The 23097-nt window shown below is 37.3% G+C and overlaps 1 protein-coding gene across 5 annotated transcripts; it reads right to left on the bottom strand.

Annotated features, from left to right (window-relative positions):
- Positions 1-908: 908 nt before the first annotated feature.
- On the bottom strand, positions 909-22684 carry LOC137385627 (protein transport protein Sec24A-like). 5 transcript variants are annotated; one of them, XM_068072128.1, is made up of 20 exons: positions 22570-22665; positions 21955-22005; positions 15989-16342; positions 15580-15684; positions 15369-15461; positions 13056-13786; positions 12766-12887; positions 12269-12371; positions 9463-9589; positions 8821-8930; positions 6957-7188; positions 6472-6635; positions 6064-6289; positions 3990-4148; positions 3531-3704; positions 3313-3423; positions 2636-2952; positions 2119-2316; positions 1834-1937; positions 909-1649 (listed from the first exon to the last, which is right to left on the bottom strand). In XM_068072128.1, the coding sequence occupies exons 3-20, from the start codon at positions 16311-16313 to the stop codon at positions 1532-1534; spliced, it is 3519 nt and encodes a 1172-aa protein (XP_067928229.1). In that variant the 5' UTR covers positions 16314-16342; positions 21955-22005; positions 22570-22665; the 3' UTR covers positions 909-1531. The 5 variants fall into 5 exon arrangements, with proteins under 5 accessions (XP_067928229.1, XP_067928228.1, XP_067928230.1 ...); XM_068072127.1 differs by lacking the exon at positions 21955-22005 and having other exon boundaries at positions 22570-22684; XM_068072129.1 differs by lacking the exon at positions 21955-22005 and having other exon boundaries at positions 909-1658; positions 1903-1937; positions 22570-22684.
- Between the last annotated feature and the right edge of the window lie 413 nt (positions 22685-23097).

Genomic DNA, 23097 nt, shown 5'->3' with positions numbered 1-23097 from the left:
ATGAGACATAAAACTCTTTTGAAAAATGTGAAGAGGAAATCAGTTCGTTTTATTTCAGAGATTAAGGGTACACTGATGTGTCGTACACAAGCGTATCGGAGGCACGCAACATTCTTAGTATCGAACTTTTAGCACATAGACGAAATAATGCTCGCATGTCTTTCATGTTACGGTTTTTATCCGAGGGTGGTCACAGTTCGATTATTAACAGTTTTGAACATATACAAGATTTTATTCACAACCATGGCACCCCTGGCATTATCCACAAACCAAACAGATGATCACCAAAGCTTTGCACCCCGAACTTGCATGGCTATGATTAAAGGGCACTAACTTTTTATGCGTATGTGCAAGCGCTTTTTATAGAGCACCATCGAATTGATGGCCTTTTTTTACCTGGCCCCTGAAAGCTTTATTGTAACCTAGACAAGTGATGAGGAGTGGATGCCGAAAACCTTTTAAATACGAGTCGTCATACAACCACAACCTTTTAAAGTACTAAAACACGTTTCTGCTATAAGTTTTTTTCATTGTACTAAAATGTTTCAAGCAAATCCAGATGCTTGCTTTGTTGGTCGCCATTTGCTACACGACTTTGTAATACTTAGCGCTCGTATCATACTAGTGTTTCCAAGCAAATTTCCTACTAGTGCAAGGCATAGCAAAACATGGTGTTGTGAGCTTGAATTATCACTCATTTAACATAGGAATTAGCTTCTTGGATAAATTCAGTGAATATTTAGCATGTATACAACATTCAGCGTTTTACAAGCACATCCGTTTTTGTTTAGCAGCAAAAATATTCTAGTGTTAGTCTAATATCATAAATTTGGAAATAAGATATGGATGAATGAAGTCTACGCACACCAGGTATAGACGCATTCACAGCGCTGCATTGGCAACATCTATTCAGTTAGTTCGCTATATTTATTTCATGCAATTCATTATTTAGGACACTTAAACATATCACCTGCTCTGCCTTCTGCAAGTGTTGGATTTAAATAATAAAAATTTATATAATTACTAACATAGGTAGATACTTTCCCAGTTTTTCATCTAGAGAAACCATCGCAGTTGACAGGTTTGCTTAGAACAATGGGAACACAAAAAAATAATACTTACTGTCACCCAAAAAGATTTGCTACATCTATGGGCTACCACGCATTTATGGATACAAGTAGACATCCACAATATTATTAGTTATTCAATAAACTTTCGTGATGATTTTTCATGCACAATTCAGTAAATCTTGCCGTTGATTTAACAAATATTAAATAGAGCAAAATGAATTACCCAATTAAAAACAAGAGTGAATGTTTGCGGATATGTTCAATCACCGAGGCACTCAGTACCGATAACATAAAATAGATCCATAGGAACTCCGCTGGGGCATCTCGATCTTGACCATGTAACCAAATGAAATAGTTTATCTAGACAGCATTCATCATAGATGCCATGACAAGTACACGAGAGACTTCATTCAATACGAAACTGACAAACAGATGTTTGTTCCGTAAGTAATGAAGGACGACTAGGAGCTCTTGAGTAGCTTCTGTATGTGCTGTAGGAACTCGTAATACGACATGGATGATTCGGTCTTGTCTTCTACCATGTACTGAGTAAATAACTGTCTGTTCCTGCTGTCCTCCCTATAACAAAAGCCATGTATATAATCACAGAAGTGATCGATGGAGACATGAAAATGACAGAACTGAGTTTTGGCATAAGTAGCCCTAACTTAGTGACCCGGCAACAAATCTACTGCAGCGTGCAGTGTATATATAATTTGCTGATAAGCTGAAATGGAACTAGGAAAAGTGAAAGGCATTTTACCTGACTACTATGAGAGGAGGCAGGCTCGGCTTGCTATCTTGCAGGTAACCGACAAATGTTCTTAATCTGTCTGATGTTTCATTCTCCAGCTCGGGCAATTCGTACTGTAAAAAAAAGAAAGTCAGCCGATGACAAAAATCTCACAACCGTTGTTTCTTCAATGGTCAATCGCTATGCTATGACAATAAAATACAATGGCAGGTGAACAGCATGATTGCGTAAAAATTAGTGTCATGACCGAAGTAGCATTGATCCAACAACGGGGGAGGGAATGTATACACTAACCAGTCCGTCAGGAATGGAACCGAAGTCTGGTTTACCAAATACTTGAGCGCAGAACTCAGGATTAATGGCTGAGCCAATCCACATATACAGATAGCTTCCAGCGTCTAATATAAAAGCACCATGTCGATCAATGCTGCATGAGTTGGCGGGGAGACGTGGTGGTTGTGGTATGATAGTTTCCTCATGGTCAAGACCAGCCTTTAAAAAAAGAAAAAACAGCAAAATCTACACAATTCGATTGACTATTTCATAGGTGACAAAATGACATTAGCTATAGAAAAAGTAAGAAATATGATTAGTAGGCCTACTCGTAATAGTCAACAATACTACATTTACTACTTGCATACTCCAATAACACTGCAGACCCAGAGGCAATGCATTACTTTTCGTATAGAAACTATAAGGTAAGTTTGACTTGCTTCTACAATCCAAGCAAAGAGCATTGAAAATTTTGTCATCCAGCTCAATAACTATCATTTGTTAGAGCCATAAAAAGAAGTGCGGAGACAGGACGAACCTCATCGGTAAGAGCATGTATAGGATACAAGTCCGGCAGCAGCTCTTGCAAAAGTCTACTAAGCGGCAGTGTCTTGCACCGGTCCATAGCCGATATCCTGTCATCCACTTTGGTGCTCACACCAGTACGGATAGACGTGTGTTTGAGCAGAGCCGAAACATAAAGAGGCAGAAGACGAAGTGAATGCGGTGCAGGTACAGTACCCATTCGCTGCTGATTAGTCAGCGTGCTGCCGTAGGCACCTAATGCATCCACACAAGCATTGACTAATGCTTCCCTAGCGTCAGCTACAGCTGAGTTCTGGCTTCGATCAACAGCTAAAACAGAAATTACCTGACAGAATGTGAAAATGTACAAACCTTCCAGCGTACAGAGTAAGACTGGACTGATGATGAGCAATGAATACTGTTGTACAAACTACAGAGTGTATATGTTTGGGCTATATATTTAGAATAAAACTCTCATGACATCACTGAGATGAACATAAACTTTTTAACAACATTTCATACATTAAAAACAACAAAGCAATACATAATCTTACTGTTATATCATCGTTACAGAAAATCCCCAGAAATAATCTGCTAGCAATAAAACATACATAAATTGTCCGGTGTTTACAGCTACAATAGGATAAATGTATCTATACGTAATAACAGGACAGCTTGAGAGTTACGTACCCATCTTAGAGAGCATGCTGACAATGGCCTGCTGATCAGCACCGTTGATAACATCAGTGAGAGAAGTTGAGACAGGCAGACACAGGGTGTGCACCCTAATCCTCCGCTCTCCTATACACAGATCATACAGCCATGGAGTTGCTGTGAGGCAGCGCAAATATAATAACAACCACTAAAAGGAATAAATATGAGAGAAGGTTGTGACAGCGAATATCTACCTTTACTGCTCGTGTAGAGGAGAGCTGCCTGCATGCACGCGTATGGACTCTCTGTTAGGTTATCTTCGATAGAGACTTGCATACCAAAACCTGCATCCGGGTTTATGTTTGGCAGAGAGAGCAGGTCAGTAGAACGCACAAAGAAGTTTCCATGGAAAGTGTGAATTGATAAACCTGTAATAAGTGTGACTAGCTACATGCACTCAACAGGGTGTATCGCATGAAAAAACGAGTAAACTTTCAAAACATTTGGTTATATATAGAGCCGAGTAGCTAGCTCAATCGAACTCACAGAACCATAAGCAGCCTTGATGACACGCTAATATTGCGACATGCTCCACTAGACAAGCAGCAAAAATATCCCATGCTGTAAGTGGATAACAATGGTAGACACATTTACTAAAGAAAGCCCAATAAATTATGGAACATCCTCCTGGGGCAAATGCAGCTGGTAATTACCTTTAGTGCAGCGCACTCGCATCACCGCTTCCAGTCCTATCTTCCTCACCAGGTATCGCCTCAGGTCCTGCTCGAACCGCTCCAACTCGGCGGGGTTGTGTGTGGCATGGAGGCCAGGGTAGGCATAAATACATCCTCCTGAGTGCCGTGCAACGCCGCCTGAAGATAGGATTGCCCCGTTAGCAACAACATGAAAGTACATGTGTTGTCATTACATGCCAGTTGATATTACAGCTGAAAAAGGATCATCAGATAAGATTTCTCTGGAGTACTGACAGCATACACGCCACTCTGTTCAAATGGCTCCGAAGACCAGTGTTAGAGGTCATTGATCTTAGTATCGATGTGATCTTAAACAGCCTCTCAGTGATCAATATCTCTCAACTGTTTATAGAGGTTTATTAAATGTTTCAAATGTTTAGATTATTGAGTGTGTTTATTTCATGCAATGCTTTAAGGGACTATTTTAAGAAACGGTAGGAACAAGGGGCTTTTACGTTTATTTGAATGTATTTTTCCACCCTGTCTCTACTAGCAACACATATCTAAAATTGAAGAAGTTTTCAATGTTTGGTGTCGAGTCTGACAAATAAATACATTAACATTTATATTAATGTACTTATTAATGTAATTATGCCAGATAAGTCCCTAACTTTTCCGGTACAAATTTTATTCATTCTAATAAAATTAATTTGTCAAAAATTCCTTTTTAACATATGCTCTGTTTTTTTACCATGAAAACTAGAGTTTCTGTCACAGAGATTCAACCCAAACATTATTGAAATCACAACAAGGTTTTATTAGCAGATGGGTGTCTCTTTTCTTTAGAGGTTACCACACACATACTAGAGCTAGATTTATCATTGTCCATGCTGTGACACACACTAGTACAAGCTTTAGAATCAGCTCTATGCGAGGCAGTTTCACCAGTAGTATTTGAGCCAGACATTTAATTGGTGGTATCTTGCTGACTTCGTTAGCAACATTTGCAAGAAGCAAAAGTGAATTACTGCTACTACTATTAGCAGTGCAACTAATCTTGCTAGTATGAAAACTGCAGGACTTCGTGAGTACTTTTTCAAATTATCATCTAAAAAGGGTTTGCAATATTCTAACTCAGTATCACTGACCATCATATTGTTATCAAAAGCACCTGAGGACAAACGTTGAAGAATTTCACTAAATTTTGCTGCAAAACTACCTTTAGGTCGCAGCGAAAATTTGTATCCATCCAATCTTACTAAAAATGAAGTTGTCGTCAGCTTAGTTATGAATTTTTAGTCTTTGTGAAATGGTGACCCGACATTTTAGCTATGTTAAAGCAGAACTTTTGACGACTCTGTTTACTCCTGTAACTTGTAGCGAGTGTGTTTCAAACGCTACTAGGAGTAGAAGTTATAATAGCTTTCCATTGATATGAGTCATAATGGCGACCAAGTTATAGCGACAAAGTTTAGTATTATGAAGAAACCTGGAAGTTATTAGATAAATAAGTGTTCAGAAATATTTTTATTGTTCATCGATATATTACATGATTGAGAATACTGAAATTTTTGCAGTTATTCAAGGTGAGTTTTCAACCAAGTTGGGTGTTCACTATCAAGAATAACTAACAGAAATCTATTACTTTTAGCTGAATAAAATTGTTTATTGTTGAGAGGGATTTTCAGCTGTATGTTATGATGATAGAATGTATGTCACTAACAGTTGCTCTGCCCAAGTACAAGAAGCTTAAGAAACATCATTTTTACTGTTCTCCAACAAGTCGTTGGCGTCATACAATTGGCAACGACCTGACAGTCAATAACTTAAAGTATTAACAATGATTTTAATGATCAGATAGCCAGAGATTTGGTAGCCAAGGTAACAGAACATGAATATTCAAACTTCCTGTTTGGGTTTTGTAGCAGGTATACAGCCTATATACAGCCTACAGCTTTTTAAAATACGAGTTTGATAAATTTTCCTCTTTAACTAGACAAGCCGGCAAAACCACCAGTTATTTGCACATACTCTTGTATACAAATCTAACATATTTTTGAACATATAAATAGCGAGTTTGGGTATCACCCACCTATGGTGGCGTAGTCGGCATACTGGTGGTTAAAAAGGAATAGGTCAATCGCAATCTGCTGTCCGGCTGCCTCAAGACTCAACTGCTTGTAGAAGTCTGTAGCAGGCTGGAGGTGAGCTGGTTTGTTTGAAGCACGCTGGTTGGGATCTTCTCGATTTTCTAGTTTTCCAGGTCCCACACTTGGTAGAGACGTCTGTAGCACAGTTATTCTCCCACCCGTTGCTGTCTGCCAAACATACGATATCCATACATGCATTAAAGAGTTTACTCTGCCGTAATAAATGATAGACAAGTTGCATCAAGTGAAAGTTGCAGTTAAAAAGAAATCATTGCAGACGAGCTTCATAACCAACCAACATATACAATTAATAGGCTAGTAGGGCGGCACAAATGTACAAAAGGACTCACGGCTAGTTTAATGGCGGCCTGAAGAGCAGCACCCATTGCGCTTGAGTCATCCCTCCTGAATTCATCTTGGTGGTAGGTAGGCAACTGCTGGAGCAGTTGTTCTATGAGAGACCGACTCGCCTGCAGATTGGCTAGCAGCCCATCTGGCAGCGGTAGGAATATATCTACAATAGATTTAGTCTAGGAATTAACCCTTCACCTGCAATATTTCACTTGTAAATTTATGTGGCAGACAAAGACAGCGAGAAAGCTGCATTACCACTCGATGTACTAATGTGGTGTTAAGTCTATGAGCATCACCGGTTTAAAAACTTTCCCAAGTAAAAAGTTCTCGTGTCCGGGGCAACTAGCGCTAGTCAAAATAGTACTTTGGTTTTTCTTTATTCCCACATCTGTGCAGAAGATCCTTGCACTCATACTGTTACATGAAAGCCATGACACGCTCACATATTCTGGAACGTTAATGTGATATATAACGGACTCACCATCTATGTCAGTGACAACATGAATCTGTGGGGTAGACAAGCTGTCAGAGAGGTTGTAGAAGTGAACACTAGAATTGTAGGAAATGAAACCAACCAATGTCCGACTATCTCCAGGCAGTTTGTCTAATTCTTCTGCAAGAACCTCACAAAATGACTGTAAGCTGCCACTCTGCAAAGCGTGATAACTCACATCCAACAGGAAGAGATAGACACACGGCTGCGGAGGCCTCAGCTGCAAAAGTAGGGCAGGGTGAGCTATGACCACCCGGGGTGCCAGTGTATTCTCATCCAGCCAAGAAAAACATTAGTACATTTTATACCAACTAGATAGATCAGCACAGCTGCTATTTTATAGAGCATTAGGTAATTGGAGGCAGACTGAACCTCATTGTGAGTGCAGATAAAGGTAGCCAGTTGACTAAAATGCCAACTGGCTAACTCATCGCTTTTTTAAAGTAATGATAGATATAGTATTATATATGTATAGGCGTACAGTATAGGTGTACAGTATAGGCGTACAGTATAGGCGTACAGTATAGGCGTACAGTATAGGCGTACAGTATAGGCGTAGAGTATATGCGTAGAGTATATGCGTAAAGTATATGCGTACAGTATATGCGTACAGTATAGGCGTACAGTATAGGCGTACAGTATAGGCGTACAGTATAGGCGTACAGTATAGGCGTACAGCATAGGCGTACAGTATAGGCGTACAGTATAGGCGTACAGTATAGGCGTACAGTATAGGCGTACAGTATAGGCGTACAGTATAGGCGTACAGTATATGCGTACAGTATATGCGTACAGTATAGGTGTACAGTATATGCGTACAGTACAGGCGTACAGTATAGGCGTACAGTATAGGCGTACAGTATAGGCGTACAGTATAGGCGTACAGTATAGGCATACAGTATAGGCATACATAGGCACTACTATTTAAGTACTGGGCTACTCATTATACAGGCCAGCAAATAATAAACAAAGATAACCGCAAAATGCATCAAAAACAGCTGATCAACAAAAGCTATAGTATGAAATTAACAAATGATAAAAAGAAGCACAAGTTACTTAAAATTGAACAAAAAGTGACACATGTGTACAAAAGGGCATGTCCAATCGTCTCCTCTTACACCAGGGTTCCTCGCGACTAACCACCATTTTTGATATTTCACATACCGTACTTTTCGGACTATTAGCCGCTACTTTTTTCTGATGATTTGAGCCGTGCGGCTTATATAAGGGTGTGGCTATTCTGTGGCTTTTTCTTTCACCGCTAGGGCGCATTAACCAGAATCTCCGGTTAGTGTACCTCTCGCGGTGAAAGAAAATACAGAACAAAGCCTAACAGTACTGTTCCGTTAGGCACTAGGTTAAAAAGCATCGGTTAATACGAAACATTGCCGTTAGGCACTGTTCTGTTTTACACTGGAAAGTTGGTGCCGTATTAAAAAGCACCGTCCTGAGTCTGCGGCCAATACAAAGGTGCGGCTTATGTATTGTTTTATTTATTATCATTTTTTGTAAAATAAAGCAGATGCGGATTATATAGGATTATATAGGGGTGCGGTTTATAGTCCGAAAAGTACGGTAGATATGTTGAAACTATAGGTAAAGTTGTACAAGCAGTCAAAGATAACCCTTATTATTGGTGCGGGTAACTAAACCTATGAGCAACAAATATCGGAGTCTAAATTAAATGGAACTGAGGAACCTTGAATGAGCACAATCTTTCAAAGCAAATGAAACAATATAAAATTAGTTCTGTATCATGTATTATAGAAGGATATTAAACGAATTGAAACCAAACGAGGAATGTTTCATTTTTCTACAAGCCACAGCAATGTGATGAAGACAATAAACCTACCATGTACTCTGAAGGTGCTACAAATTCTATGGTTGCAGCTTTTATCTCCGGCCTCCTCTCAGGTGACCCATATGATTTACTAACAGGGTCAAAGTTGAACTCCTCGGGAACTGTATAATCAGATAAACAAAGTAGTTAATCAGATGGTGAATGTATTGCACATTATCCTATACAAGAGTTCATAACTTGTGCTAAACACACATGCCAAAAATGGTACATTTGGATAATATAATAAAACACAAAAAGTATCTCTGAAGCTGCTCATTCAAACCTCTCTTATACACCATACAAACCTCTACTATACATCATACAAACCTCTACTATACATCATACAGACCTCTACTGCACATCATACCAACTTCTACTATACATCATACAAAGCTTTCTCATCATACAAACTTCTACTATACATCATACAAACTACTGTACATCATACCAACTTCTACTGTACATCATACCAACTTCTACTGTACATCATACAAATCTCTTTTATACATCACGGAGACCTCTATGAAGATTATGAAGATGTTTAGAGCTGCTACTTGGAATCAAGACAAGAATAGTTGAGAACATTTGATAAACTGGCCATTATTTAATGTGTTAATCTGAGGCAATTTTGCATAAGCTTAACTGTGCGCTTACGCTCATTAGCCCTGTAGCAAAGATTGCACCTCCACCGCCTTTGGTCAATAAATGAAACGAATGGGTTGATGTAGGTCCTACAGGAGCGACATCTCACAATCACAGATGACTGGATAACTGGAAGGTGCTACAAGACATGCAAGATCCTTTCTACTGTACTCAACACATACATAGACTAGCAGTGCTCTGTGACCTGGTGCATAGCTCTAGTCTTATTGAACATTTGTGTCTAATATGTTCAATAAGATTGAGTAGCTATATATACTAGGAAATAACAAAGATATATGAGCTGAATACTATAAATAGTATACAAGTTTACTGAAATTATGTGGACTAGCCATAATCGCTAGATACATTGTATGCTATAACAGAGTGCATGAGAGTCTGGCGTGCGAGTAGTACTGAGTACACAGATTATGGATAGATGATTGAGAGATAAAAAGATATGCTGTGACAGAAAGATGGAGAATAGATAGGCAAGGGATGGGTAACGTACGCCGCTCTCTTCGAGTGACAAATGGAAGGTTTGTGGGACTGAAGCACCGCTGCTGCTAGACAAACCTACATCATCATCAGTAAAATCTTCGCTGCCCGAGTCATTGCTGACAAGGCAAGTACCTGCTGACGTACAGTCTTCTGTGTGAGTCTGAACAAGCAGATATCAGAACAAACATTTAACACTTTGGCATTCTTTAATGACTACTCACCAGCCATTAATAATGCTGCAGATTTTAAAAGAAAAACAGCACATCATTAATAAATAGAATTTACTGGGATAGCGCAGAGTTCCGATACACAAATTCATTTTCTCATATGTTGCGCTGGGAAACCCGGCGTTTACCTCCAGTCATCAAGTTGTTAACAAACGTGTGACAGACAATAGAAACACTTCTGCTGACCGGATGCAACTGCATGCGCTTTTTTAATTTCAATTTTTATAATAACTTAGATTATCTTTCTTAGACTTGAAATACTTTTTGATGATGGAAATATCCTTCTAGTTATGACTGGACACAAGCGCCCGGGTCTGATCTTATAGAGCAATGAGCGCTGCAAGGTGAATATTCTACAGAAAGAACACCGTAATGTATGAATGATGAAACGAAATGCAGGAGATGCAAAATATGGAGATGGTGATAACAAGAAAGCAAAACAGGAAACGGCAAAGAATATTCATAGCAGAAAGGACTTTCCTCATTGAGGGTGTATGGCAGAGAGTGGTGACCAGGAAACTGCATATATAGATAAATAAGATACGCTAAAAACTTTGAAATAGATGGGAATGGATTACCCTGAGCAGACTTGCTTTTACAATTCTAGTTACTAGAAGCTCACTGTTAAAACCAATAGGTAACTATATTGTCTAAAGAGGACATGCTGGAACAACTGGAGTAATTAGTATTCTGGATTAAATAGAAAACTTATTAATGTAGCCATCTAGCAAATGAAAGGTTACGATTATTGATTTACTCTTTATATTCAAACTGCTAGACAAACACGAGAGTAAGTATTAAAACACCTTGATTATCCCCAAAGAGTTTAATAGCTAGAATGGTAAATGTTAAATAAAAATCAATTTTTTGTGCAAAAACTTTTTTATTAGCCGGGCAACTCCAGGTATTCAACTAGGTTGGGTATAAAGAGAGATTCATCCGCTGCAAAACCCAAACAGGAACTATAAATAACCCTGCTCCGTTGTTTTGACTACAAAATTTCTGTCTATATAATTACTAAAATAATTGGGAAAACTCCTAGCTCTGAATGGATAAGTCATGGCCAATCGTAGCACATCAACGAGGTGGTGAAAAATAGCTAAACTGATGTTCCAAAGCTTCTTGTACTTATGAAGAGTAACTGTCAGTCACTTACATGCATGTTCTATCAATATACAACTGAAGAACTTCTTATTTCTATGAACCATTTTATTCAACTATAAGTACAATCAAATAACTCTTCTTCTAAGTCTTAAGCACGTTATTCGGTTTATCCTCTTCCAAGACACACCGTGTTAACTCAATGTTCATGCATATGCTAAATTGCTGCAAATTGTGTATTCAACTGCAGAGCTAAAATATTATTCATTTGGACAAATTTACATTCCATTGGGCTATTTGACAGGGAATTGCCATGACAGCTCGAGCAAAGACACATTTAACCATTGCTAATGCCCAAAGGCAATAATAAATAACCAACTACAGTTTATAAACCCCTTGAAAGCTTTCTAGCGATAAAATGATAACATGTGGACTAGCTAAATAAGTTAAAAGTGTCATTAGATATAGCATACACATACATACACGCCATACTATAATTGTACAACATATGTGTATACATATGTCATAGATACACCCCATATCGTATACACATATGTTGTAGCCATACAATGCGCATGTATACATTGCAGCTATATGATATACGTGTACATATATACTTAAGTTATACAAAATTTGTATACATATGTTGCAGTTATACACATGCGCTGTCCTTTTGTCCTTTTATAATGTGTTGCAGAATATTAAAGGCTAGCAACCAACTTCTTAAACATCAATATCTATACAAATATGAATAATGGAAGCCTGATGAGTCGGTTACTGGCTAATGACCCCTGCAGAGTTCAGGCAAAAGGTGAAGGCCTGGTAATGACCTGCTAAAGCTTTGACCTATGAACAACCAGGATATGCGAATAGCCAAGTTTTATTGAAACTATCGAGTATTATCTTATTATCTTAACACGCAGGAATATAGATTAAAAAAATATATCCATTAAACATATGCATGGATAGATGTACTCAATAGATGTACTCACTGATAGGTCTTTGAATGGATGTATGAGAATACCGAGGGGTAACCTAGATTTCTGAAGAAGACTATTGCTCTGAGGCATGCATGTAAGAGTGCAGCGAAATATTCTGCAACAAAGAGAAACTCTACTTTAATTTTCATTACATATTTGTGAGACAACCATAGATATATAGACCTAAATATTTATGGAGACAACCATAGATATATAAACCTATATATCTATGGAGACAACCATAGATATATAAACCTATATATCTATGACGACAACCATAGATATATAAACCTATATATCTATGGAGACAACACAAAGGAAGCTCAAATATCAAAGAAAATCATCGACTGTACATGGTGAGAATTATTTGTGCCTTGCTATGTAGAGAGCTTTAAATGAAGATCTCTCTTTCAGCAATGACAAATAAGCTTATACCTTTGTTGAGACTTATGCTCTGTAGTCAGTAAACCATAATGACACTACGCAGCTACCTGGTCTGCCACACGTACCCGGGACTACAGTTGTTCTTTTTCAGGTGCTCTGGTAAATTTGGCACGGGAGAGACTACAGCTTCGGCTGGTAAAATATTCCTCTCTTGTAAAAGGTTATACGTTCTCATCTCAGCAGGTACCTAGAAACAATGGAGCGAGATATAACAGGAAGTCAAGACACAAATAGCCTTTCAGGCTACTAAAATACTTGTGTACCTTATTCATGATGGATGAGCGGATGAAACACCTCTAAGAAGTAGGGACAAGAGCAAGAAACCATGAGCTATGCGCTACTAGGTGTTTCTCACCTGACGTGGCTGCTGATTCAATCCCATTGACCCAAAACTAGCATTTAGGTTATAAGAATTGGCTGGTTGCGGCGGAATGGGTGCGCCACTTGGTGGGTTGTATTGGCCGGCAGCGTGTGGCATCCCTGGATGCGGGGGAAGCCCTGGTTGTTGGTAAGAGTTTGGTGGTGCTGGAGATTGAGGCGCACCAAGTGTCCCTGGAAGTTGAGGCGCACCAAGTGTCCCTGGATGTTGAGGCGCACCAAGTGTCCCCGGATGTTGAGGATTAGGCCCCGGTTGTGGATAATGACCAGGTGGTGGTGTGGGCCGATATGAACCTGGGAGCACAGGTGGCTGAAAAGAACTATGTTCCATTTGCGAAGTAGAAAGTGGTGCACTAGTTACCGGAGGGGCGCCAAACCGAGGATGACCCATTTGCGGAGCAGTACCTAGCTGGGGTTGTCCTGGCAGTTGGCCAGGTTGAAGATTAATCTGCGGTTGCGCTAATGTTCCTGATGCTGGCGGCAGGTTCATGGTCTGAGCATGTGACATAGGAGTTAACCCGATAGGTGGTGCCTGTATGGAAGAGCTATTGAGTGTAGACAATGAAGGTTGGTTGACTGGCACCTGGCCAGCGACACCATTCATATTGTTCGTTGCTGGCGGAAAGACTGGTCGCTTAGAAGCTGATCTAGGGGACGGCGTAGCTTGAGGAACCGGTGAGCCTGACAGAGGAGTTCCTCTATTGCTGCCTGCCACAATACAATGCTGTATGAAAGGAACACAATGCTAACAGAAATATTGCTATTTTGACATCCAATTACATCATAAACTTACCGGCAGGGTTGTATTGTCCAAAAAAGGGTCATGAGACTGTCAATTAGTAGTTGCCAGCGGGCCGAAGGCCCGACTTGACTGTTTACAGCCACGCGGGGAAGGTCTGGGAGGGCAGCTGAAGCGACCTCCCAGTGAAGGGGGTTCGAGGGCCCTCCCCCGAGAAAATTTTGAGAATTAAAAACAAAATTAGAGCATTTTAAAGTGTATCTTGTATTATTTAAGGTGGATATTCAGGTCCTGCCAAAGTGAGTTATTTCAAGTCTTGCAAAGAGAGCTAGCTGGAGAGTTACATGGTTTTGAATTGTAACCATATACATGTATATTTACATTTATATTCATAAATATATAAACATGTACATGTGTACATAGAAGATTGATTATAGCTTGACACTTGTCTTTTAAAAACTAAATTTAAGAGCACCTGTTTCAGTTACAAAAATAAGTTTAAATAATATTTTACATGCACCAGGAACAGACAACAACAATAGATTACTTGGCCTGCTTAAAACTTACTATGTTTAAATTATGACCACCTAGAAATACAATATTCAACAAACAAGCAACAAGCGAGCAACAAACTTGGCCTGCAAAGCCAAACTATTCCATTCCATTCAGTCACTTAGTGCAATAAAACGCTTTCTATCCAGATGTTGACCTACAAACTCATCCACTATATAATTATAATCTACTTTGTCAAGTAGAGCATGATGAGCATGCATGAGAAGAAAATTGTTCATTCTTGATTGTGACATAGTACACCTCATAGCTGCTAAGATAGACAGGATTGAGGTAATAAATTAAATAACAATTTATAAATTTTATAAATTATTATTTATTTATAAAATACAAATAATTATTTATTGAATTCATGTTATGATCGTGCTGTTGTTTTATTCATGACCATGACATTGTTCAATGACCATCTGTCAAACGTCCGGGGACTCGTGCAAAGAATAAAATTAAAAAAAGGTTAAGTGAATTGAGAAAGAATAAAAATTAAATTTTCAACAAATAAATAATAAATCTCACTATACTATCATGGTTGATATGTAAGCCCGTCTGCATGCTCATATGATACTCAATTGTAGCTTTATCTGAAAAAGTTTGTGATAGGTTGAGTAAATTGTGTAGATCTTGAAGGAATTTTAGTTGTTTACTGCTGACAGGACTCTTGCTAGTGGCCATTTTGTTTGCTGACTGACAGAGACTAGCCAATTCTGGCCACACTAGCAATGATCGGGCATTCATCACCATCCTATTTTCAAGAGGAGATCGTTGGAATATTCGTGCTTCGCGAGGATCCCACGGAGACATGAACACAGTGAAGTCGGTGATAAAATGGAAAAGTTTCGAAATCTAATATTTATGAGTTTTGGTGCCACATAATGACTTCAATCGTGTCGCTATGCCGATTTCGCAATTTCCGAGATTTTGAAAGAAGAAAAGTGCTCCGAATAGTTCAGGAGTCTCCTAATAGGACAATACAGTACTGCTTACCGGGTGTCCCGCTACGGAATTGTCCTTCCAGTGCGTCAAACTGCTGATTGGGAATAGGAGATGGTACCCGTGAGGTGTTCAGCGAAGATGGCTCTAGAGAGATGACCGGATACACACGGATTATTATAAATAGCAAAACTTAAACCGAGTGACCTGTACATTAATAGCACAACAGAGCGAGCAAGCGACTATATAGAGAGGATTATAATACCTGAATTAGTAGGAGTAAGGTTTTGTGGGGGTGGACCGACATGGGTGTTATGGGTGTAGATGCCCTTGCCATGGTAAGGAGCAGGCAAAAGCTCGCTAGCACTAGCTACAAGCATAACAACAACCCATCCACACGATTTAAGAAAACAGAGATTTAAATTATGGATGCAGCAGCTTTCATCAAGCATTGCCTGGATTACAAGAATTTATTTTATTTATAAGAATTTACTACAACTTATTTTTCTATCAAGATCAGGTTGAGGTTAGACAGAAAATGTTTGACACACAATACTTGAATTTATACTGCTACATCAAATCCCCATAATGCCATGAGAGCGATAGAGGAGTATAGCAAGACAAAATGGAGTTATTTAACAAGCCAAGTAGCCAACACAAGCGACAGAACCTACCTGCAGCAAAGTCTGTTGGTGGTTTGTGGAACCGAGATGAATCAAGATTTTCTGGTCTAGGTGGTTGTGAATTTAGTTGTACACTTGGCGGCGGTCCATTATGCCTGGGGGGAGCCATAGGCAGCCTTTGGGTACCAGGATTTAAATGGGCTAGATGAGGCGATGCAAACTGCCCTACCTGCGGAGACTGACCATACGATTTAGGAGGTTGATTGTCTAATGGAGGACCTCGAAGGCCTGTTGTTGGATGATTTAATGGTGGCCCAGGCATCGGCGGCCTCTGAACCATGCCAGCCTGACCATTGGGTGGCGGATTCCACGACATTGTTATTCACACCATCCACCAAAGACTTGCTACAAGATGTTTGAACAAAGTGTTTGAAAATTCATGTAAAGTGCATTTACAAAATACCAAGCCCAAAATAACTTTCAATACATGTGTCAAAGCATCCCTTTAATAACTATAAAAACTAAATAATCAAGTGTGCAATTAATGAATTAAAATTTAATTAATTAAATAAATTTAAAGAACACAAGTTGTACTAACACATGGTATTGCTCTGCTCAAGGTTGTCATGGAAAGATTTATAATGTGGCTGATAGGGGAAAAACACCAGTTGGAAAGTTATGCACTCCTGCATAATAATGCAAGAATGCTAATAAACAACAGCCAGGTTGCGCTACAACAGTCAAGCGAAAGCCTATTCCTTGATTTGGAATAAATTTAATCGCATTAACAAAAGGTATACTTGTAACAACTGACCTCCTAACTGATTAGTAGCCAACAAGCTTGTCTATAAAACACATTTTTTTACACGTGACAGGTCTTTACACGTAACAGGTCTTTACGTGTGACAGGTCTTTACGTGTGACAGGTCTTTACATGTGACAGGTCTTTACGTGTGACAGGTCTTTACATGTGACAGGTATTTACGTGTGACAGGTATTTACATGTGACAGGTTTTTACACGTGACAGGTCTTTACATGTGACAAGTCTTTACATGTGACAGGTATTTACCCGTGACAGGTCAGTACGTGTGACAGGTATTTACATGTGACAGGTCTTTACATGTGACAGGTTTTTAAATGTGACAGGTCTTTACATGTGACAGGTCTTTTGGAACTTAAGGAACAACCCGATTAGGAAAGACGAATTTTTAGGGCATGCAAAATGTTTTGATATACTTTGGAACTGGCTTCCAATGTTAAATTGAGTGCTTGTTGGAAAGAACTCCTAATACATTTAATTGTCTCCTTATTTCCAATGAACATTCATCAATTTTCCATAGTAGTTCATTGAAAACTAGACAAAGTTATTTATAGTAACTCACAGCAGTGGTTTTACAAAGTTTGAAAACAGTGTTTATAGAAAATGGAGGAGGACAATGTTGTGGTCGGCATAAATTTTCAATAGTTTGTGCTCTTCCTAGTCTGCAAAAGCTTCCGATCATGGTTTATTGTAAGATACAAATTTATCACTATCTAGTTAAGGGTTCAACTTAAAACATTACCAACCTCATCATGGCATGTGTAGATGTGGGAGATCAACTAGTTGAAACAAATTAATAACTGCATGCAAACATTTGCTAGATCAAAACATTTGCTTTTCGGTGCTAACTTTGTTTGTACATAAAGGAATGATTACCAAACACCTCTGGAAAAACCCAACAATTAATACAAACACGAATAACTCAAACAATTTGAGACTTGTTTTTCCAAGTCATAAGGCACTGGTAGAGTGAATCTTTAACCTATTGAAAATATTATGCAACAAGCACTTCATGCAAGTTCAAAAGGAATATGTATCTCAAAAACTTAAAATTGGCATATATATATATATATATAATTCAAAGCGCAGCATGAAATGGAAATTCAAATTAATAGCTAAAGATGATAAAAAGTTGAGTTATTTATTGCTTGTGTCATTTCCAGAGTAAATGTAATTTATCCCTTTCAAAGGGACAACAAAACATTCCGAGTAGCTTTAGATACTTATGATTAAATAATAAATTGTTTTTGCATATACAGTCATACCTCTACATATGAGTGCCTAAACATGCGAGAAACTCAAGATATGAGTTGATTTTTTAGCCAATTTCTTCCTTGAGAAATGAATAATATTTGAGATACGAACGTACAATCTGGTTCTTGATAGCCACTACACTGTATGGTCAAGAACAGCATCGCTCGATCTTTTTCTTCAATCAGTTTAAAAAAGTTTTTAACAGGATGTCTACAATTTATAGTTAATGCGAGGCAAAAGCGCATAACTAAAAACAGATACTAAAAACATGATGACAAAATTAAAGTATAGTGAAAGATTAAAGCTTAGCTTCAAGTGGGTGTAAGCTAAATTCATTGAAGTTAATTTTTAGGTTCCTATGACGCAGAGTCACAAAAGTTTAGTGTACCAAATGTATTGCCCTCAAGTCTCTCAGACTGCTGTTATCAACAAACTCTTGTCTCAAAAGTAAAAACTCCATTCAATAGTGTACATGGTGATGTTACATTTTATTGCAGATCATAACAACTAAATGGGTATTTATTACTTTGTTCATGTAGGTACTGAATTATAACAATTAAACACACTTTTTCCACTGTAATATTCTTTTTATGTTGTTTTTTTATATTATGTAACGTATTAATTTTTACCTAGTTATTTTATATAGGGAATAGTGGCTTGAGATGCGAGTAAACTGACATACGAGCTCAGTTCCAGAACACATTAAACTTGTATGTCGAGGTATGACTGTTCAACTTATCACAATTGAATGGCTGGTGTGACTCTGGGTTGAGGTACAGTAAGGCACAATAAGAGATTTTAACGTTGCCAAGCAACATAGAAATTTAAAAAAATCCAATATGCTGTTACCAAACAGCGTTAGGCCTGTGCATGCTATATATACCAAATATTGAATATAAAATATTGTAGAGCAGTTGCTTTTTCTTCAGCCCATAAATAGCGCGCTAGTTCACATATCGTACAAGAATGGAGATAAACTGGTTTGTAGACTACAGTGCGCTCTCTGGTTTCGATAACTCTGTTATATGATCTTTACCCGCTGCGATGTAGAACACACTGATTTTGTATCCTCTCCATATTAACTATTTTTGGTCATATGGAATTAACGAAAATGTCTCTCGAAATTCAAACTTGGTAGTCGGTCTAATTCGCCGAAATATCTCTAACAAAGAATAAAAGAGATGCTTGATAAAAGAGAAACTGATGCTCGATCTTGCTCAGTTCGGCATTGTCCGTTATTAGTTATTTTGAAAACGAAACAGAGAGGTGATAAATTTTAGCGATGAAATTGTTAAAATTAAGGAAAATAGTTAAGAATACATACTAAAACTTAGTTTTAAGTATGTGTTTAGTAAGCTAAATTCATTTAAGCTAAATTAAATGTTTATGTTATATGCCTGCCTCGAAGGTAAGAACTCCCAAAGGTACGTACTGCACATATTACATAATGTTACATTATATAGCTGATCGTAACCACTAAATTAAATGATCGCACAATGTAAGCACAATGTAAGCACAATGATCGCGTTAATCGTTTAATTAACGCTTTTAATAGAAATACACAATTAACTGAGTTGAGCCAATTAATCCTCAAATAAAATGCAACCAAGGTGATAATCATGATGTGGTTTTTTTGTATTGTTTAATATATATTGTAAATGATTTTGCCAGTCTTTAATCAGGCACGATCTACATAGTAATAAATGTTGCATAAATTGTAAGAGAAGTGAGTATAATTTTTCGTTTGTTTTATTCCGAAGGAAATTAGTTGTGGAACTGCGACTACTCTGCTCTTCTACCGAGAGCGCTCCCATATACATATATTTTCCCCGGACCGTATAATGGAACCGGGTAGGAAACCGTATAAGAATAAATAATTAATAGAGTCGCTAACACGTTGGCTTAATTACTTACAAAATAACAAAGTATTAGCGCTAAGACACATAATAAAGACAGACACAATATGAAAAAAATATATAAGAGTAATAATATGCGAGCGAAACACATAATAAAGACAGACACAATATATATATAAGAGTAATTATATGCGAGTATAAAAACATCAAAAATAAAATCGTGACTCGGTGTCTGCCAAAATATAACATTAACACAGAGGTTACCATAATTTAATTTATGACAAGCAATATTTTCTTACCAATTAAATACAACCACAATTATTTGGCACTCAACTATGAAAACACTAAGTGAGTGACTAACGTAAAACTTGTTCATACAATGAAAAAACCGCCGTGTCGATCTAGTTGTAAGCGCCGCGTTGTTAGTTGTTTGAACATGTTTCTAGGTAATAGCAACAAAAGCGATTTCATATTATTTAATATTTTACAGTCTACTTTTGGTTTATATTTAAAAGCTTTTTAGGTAACTTATACATGTATTTTGATTTTCAAAAAAATCACAATCATATTCTAGCTTTAGAATAATAGTAATATAAGATTGACACTTTATTGGAACATAAAAGCAGAAAAATGTTCTACGTACTAGCTGACGCATTTTCAGACGTTGTTGGAAGCATAAACAAGAAAGTGAAGTGCAATATATGCCAGAAAGAATTTGCCTACCACCACAGCACATCATCATTAAGATATCATTTAACTAATTCTCATTATACCGCTCAGAATTCATCACCAGCTGTCGCAGACAATAACTACTACAGCTACTGACTACCACCACTACTGTCACCTGTGAGCGGCTATTCTTTAAAGCTGACAATATTGTACGTAGGAAGAGGACATCTCTTCATTTGGATAATGTGAATAAACTGTGCTGCCTCAACTTTTGGCTGGCTTAATTCCAGATTTTCATGGACTATTTTCATACTCATAATAATTAATACATTGTAACTTATGTACATTGTACATAACATGTACTCCTGTTAACAACAATTGTCTCAAATATACTTAATTTGTATGTAGCTGTATTATTTGTTTTCGAATATGCAAGTTTTTACTAGATTAATCGAAGCTTAACTGGTTCAGACCAGTTATTAATCGCGATTAATTTTTATAATCGTTGTGCAGCCCTACACTAAATACACAAAAGTTATTGCAGGTAACTATAGTTACTAAGGTTAACATATTATTTGGTTACTATATTTTAATATGTGCAGTAAGTATATAAAATTTTGACTATTTTTACCAGCGAGTGTTTGCATTGTATATTTACCATGGGTTTCTGTACAGCTCTATACGAAATTTGTTTGCCTTATGATGCTAAAACCGTGACGAATTAAAATCATATGCCGAGAGTCCACGGTAAGTTATTGTTCTTATAGAGTTATCCTTCAAAATAACTATTCAGTAAACATGCAGTCGTAGTGAGGATTTTCTGGAGTTGGTGATGACAATATTATTTCTATGAATACGGATAATGTATAAATTTAAAATCTTATGAAATACTAGCTATTTGGCAGATGAGTTTTCTATGAAGTATTATAGAAATTATTGATTTATAATTTATAGAAGCAGTAGATATTTGAGTATGATTAAGTTCAGGCAACTAGCTTTACTTGTCCACCAAGTAATACTTAGACTGGCCTCTGTCTACGAGTAACTGCACTTTTCAACTCTCGATAAAACAACTTGGAGAAGCACTAATCACACATCTTCCACGGATTCTTGACAGAAGCACTGCATTGCCCAAATAAAACTCTAACAATGTAAATAAATTACCGTATTATTATACTCACAAAACCAAAGCAAACTAAGTATGATAAACAATCACTACCGAAAGATGTAATTTAATTCAGGACACAAAATTATTTTGTTTGCGTTAGTATGCGAAACAAAACCAATTTTTAATTTAAAAACCTTATGACTGTTACAGCAAAAATCTTAAGGTAAGATTAACACTTTTTGAAAATAAATACTCAGAATAGTTGCACTCAAATCTTACCTGGCGTTCTGGATATAAAAGGATACTCACTATCTTTAATTGTCATATGGCATAAAGCATATAGCAACCCAGCTTGTATTGCTGCAAAGATGTTTCACCATATATGAGCTAGTTCTAAAACCCAATTATTTGAATAGTCCTGCAATAGCACTAATGTTTCATTGAACACCAAAACTATAATCCTACATCGATACATCAAATCTAAGTAACAGATTATTCAGAACAGCAGAACAAAAATCCTCCAGGATGACAAATTTATTTGTGTCGGTCACAAAAAATGTTTTAAATCTACATAGTAAAATAAAATCAAATGCAGAAAAGCAAATAAAAACATGTAAAATGATAGCCAATAGCAATGTCGACGTGAATTCCAAGATGTTGAAATTTATTACAGCCGAAGTTCCAATTAATCTACGTTTGTATAAGAATGATGAAGAATGAAAAAGTAATTGCAGTAAAATGTTGCAAATGAAAAACTAGTAAAATGTTGGTTCCCTACAATTGAAATATTTCGAAGAAAACTGCAACAAATCAATTAGTTCGTTGAAATTGTACAAAACAGAAGAGGCAGAGTATTTCCATACCAAACTGAAATTAATAGATAAAATCTATCCTAATCAATAATACAGTAATATTTGCAATTACCTTCATAAAATTTATCATTTATTATGGTAGACCGCCATTTGCTACAAGAAATATACGTTTAACAAACGCAAATTGAACATGAAAATAATGAGATGAGCTGTCAACCGGATACGACTATACTGCGCAAGCGTAATAGTAAGTACCAGCGTTCCTAAGCGGTTAACGATAAAGTTTAAATAGTTCTGTGCCGCCCATGTTAAAGTCTGGTGGGATTACACAATTTCTGCTAACATAAAAAACCTTACACACAGACTGTTATTGGTCATATTTCGGACAGTGGCTACACACTATTGGCCAAGCTGAATCAAGCTAACTATTGTGACAATGAACTATTGACTACTATACGCATTCAGGGTATAAATTCGATGTATGGTGCCTTCTGCAAATGCTGTTAGTTGGTATAGCTATAAAACCGCAAATCTTTTTTTTAACAAATTATAAAAGTTGTTATGATTTATTTATTTTAAAAGTTTTTTAAAATATTTCTTTGCTATATATTTATCGTATTACAGGTTTTCAACTCCGGAA

The sequence above is a fragment of the Watersipora subatra genome, chromosome 1, assembly GCF_963576615.1.
Source record: "Watersipora subatra chromosome 1, tzWatSuba1.1, whole genome shotgun sequence".
NCBI lineage: Eukaryota > Metazoa > Bryozoa > Gymnolaemata > Cheilostomatida > Watersiporidae > Watersipora > Watersipora subatra.
This window is presented reverse-complemented; position numbering and strand designations above follow the sequence as displayed.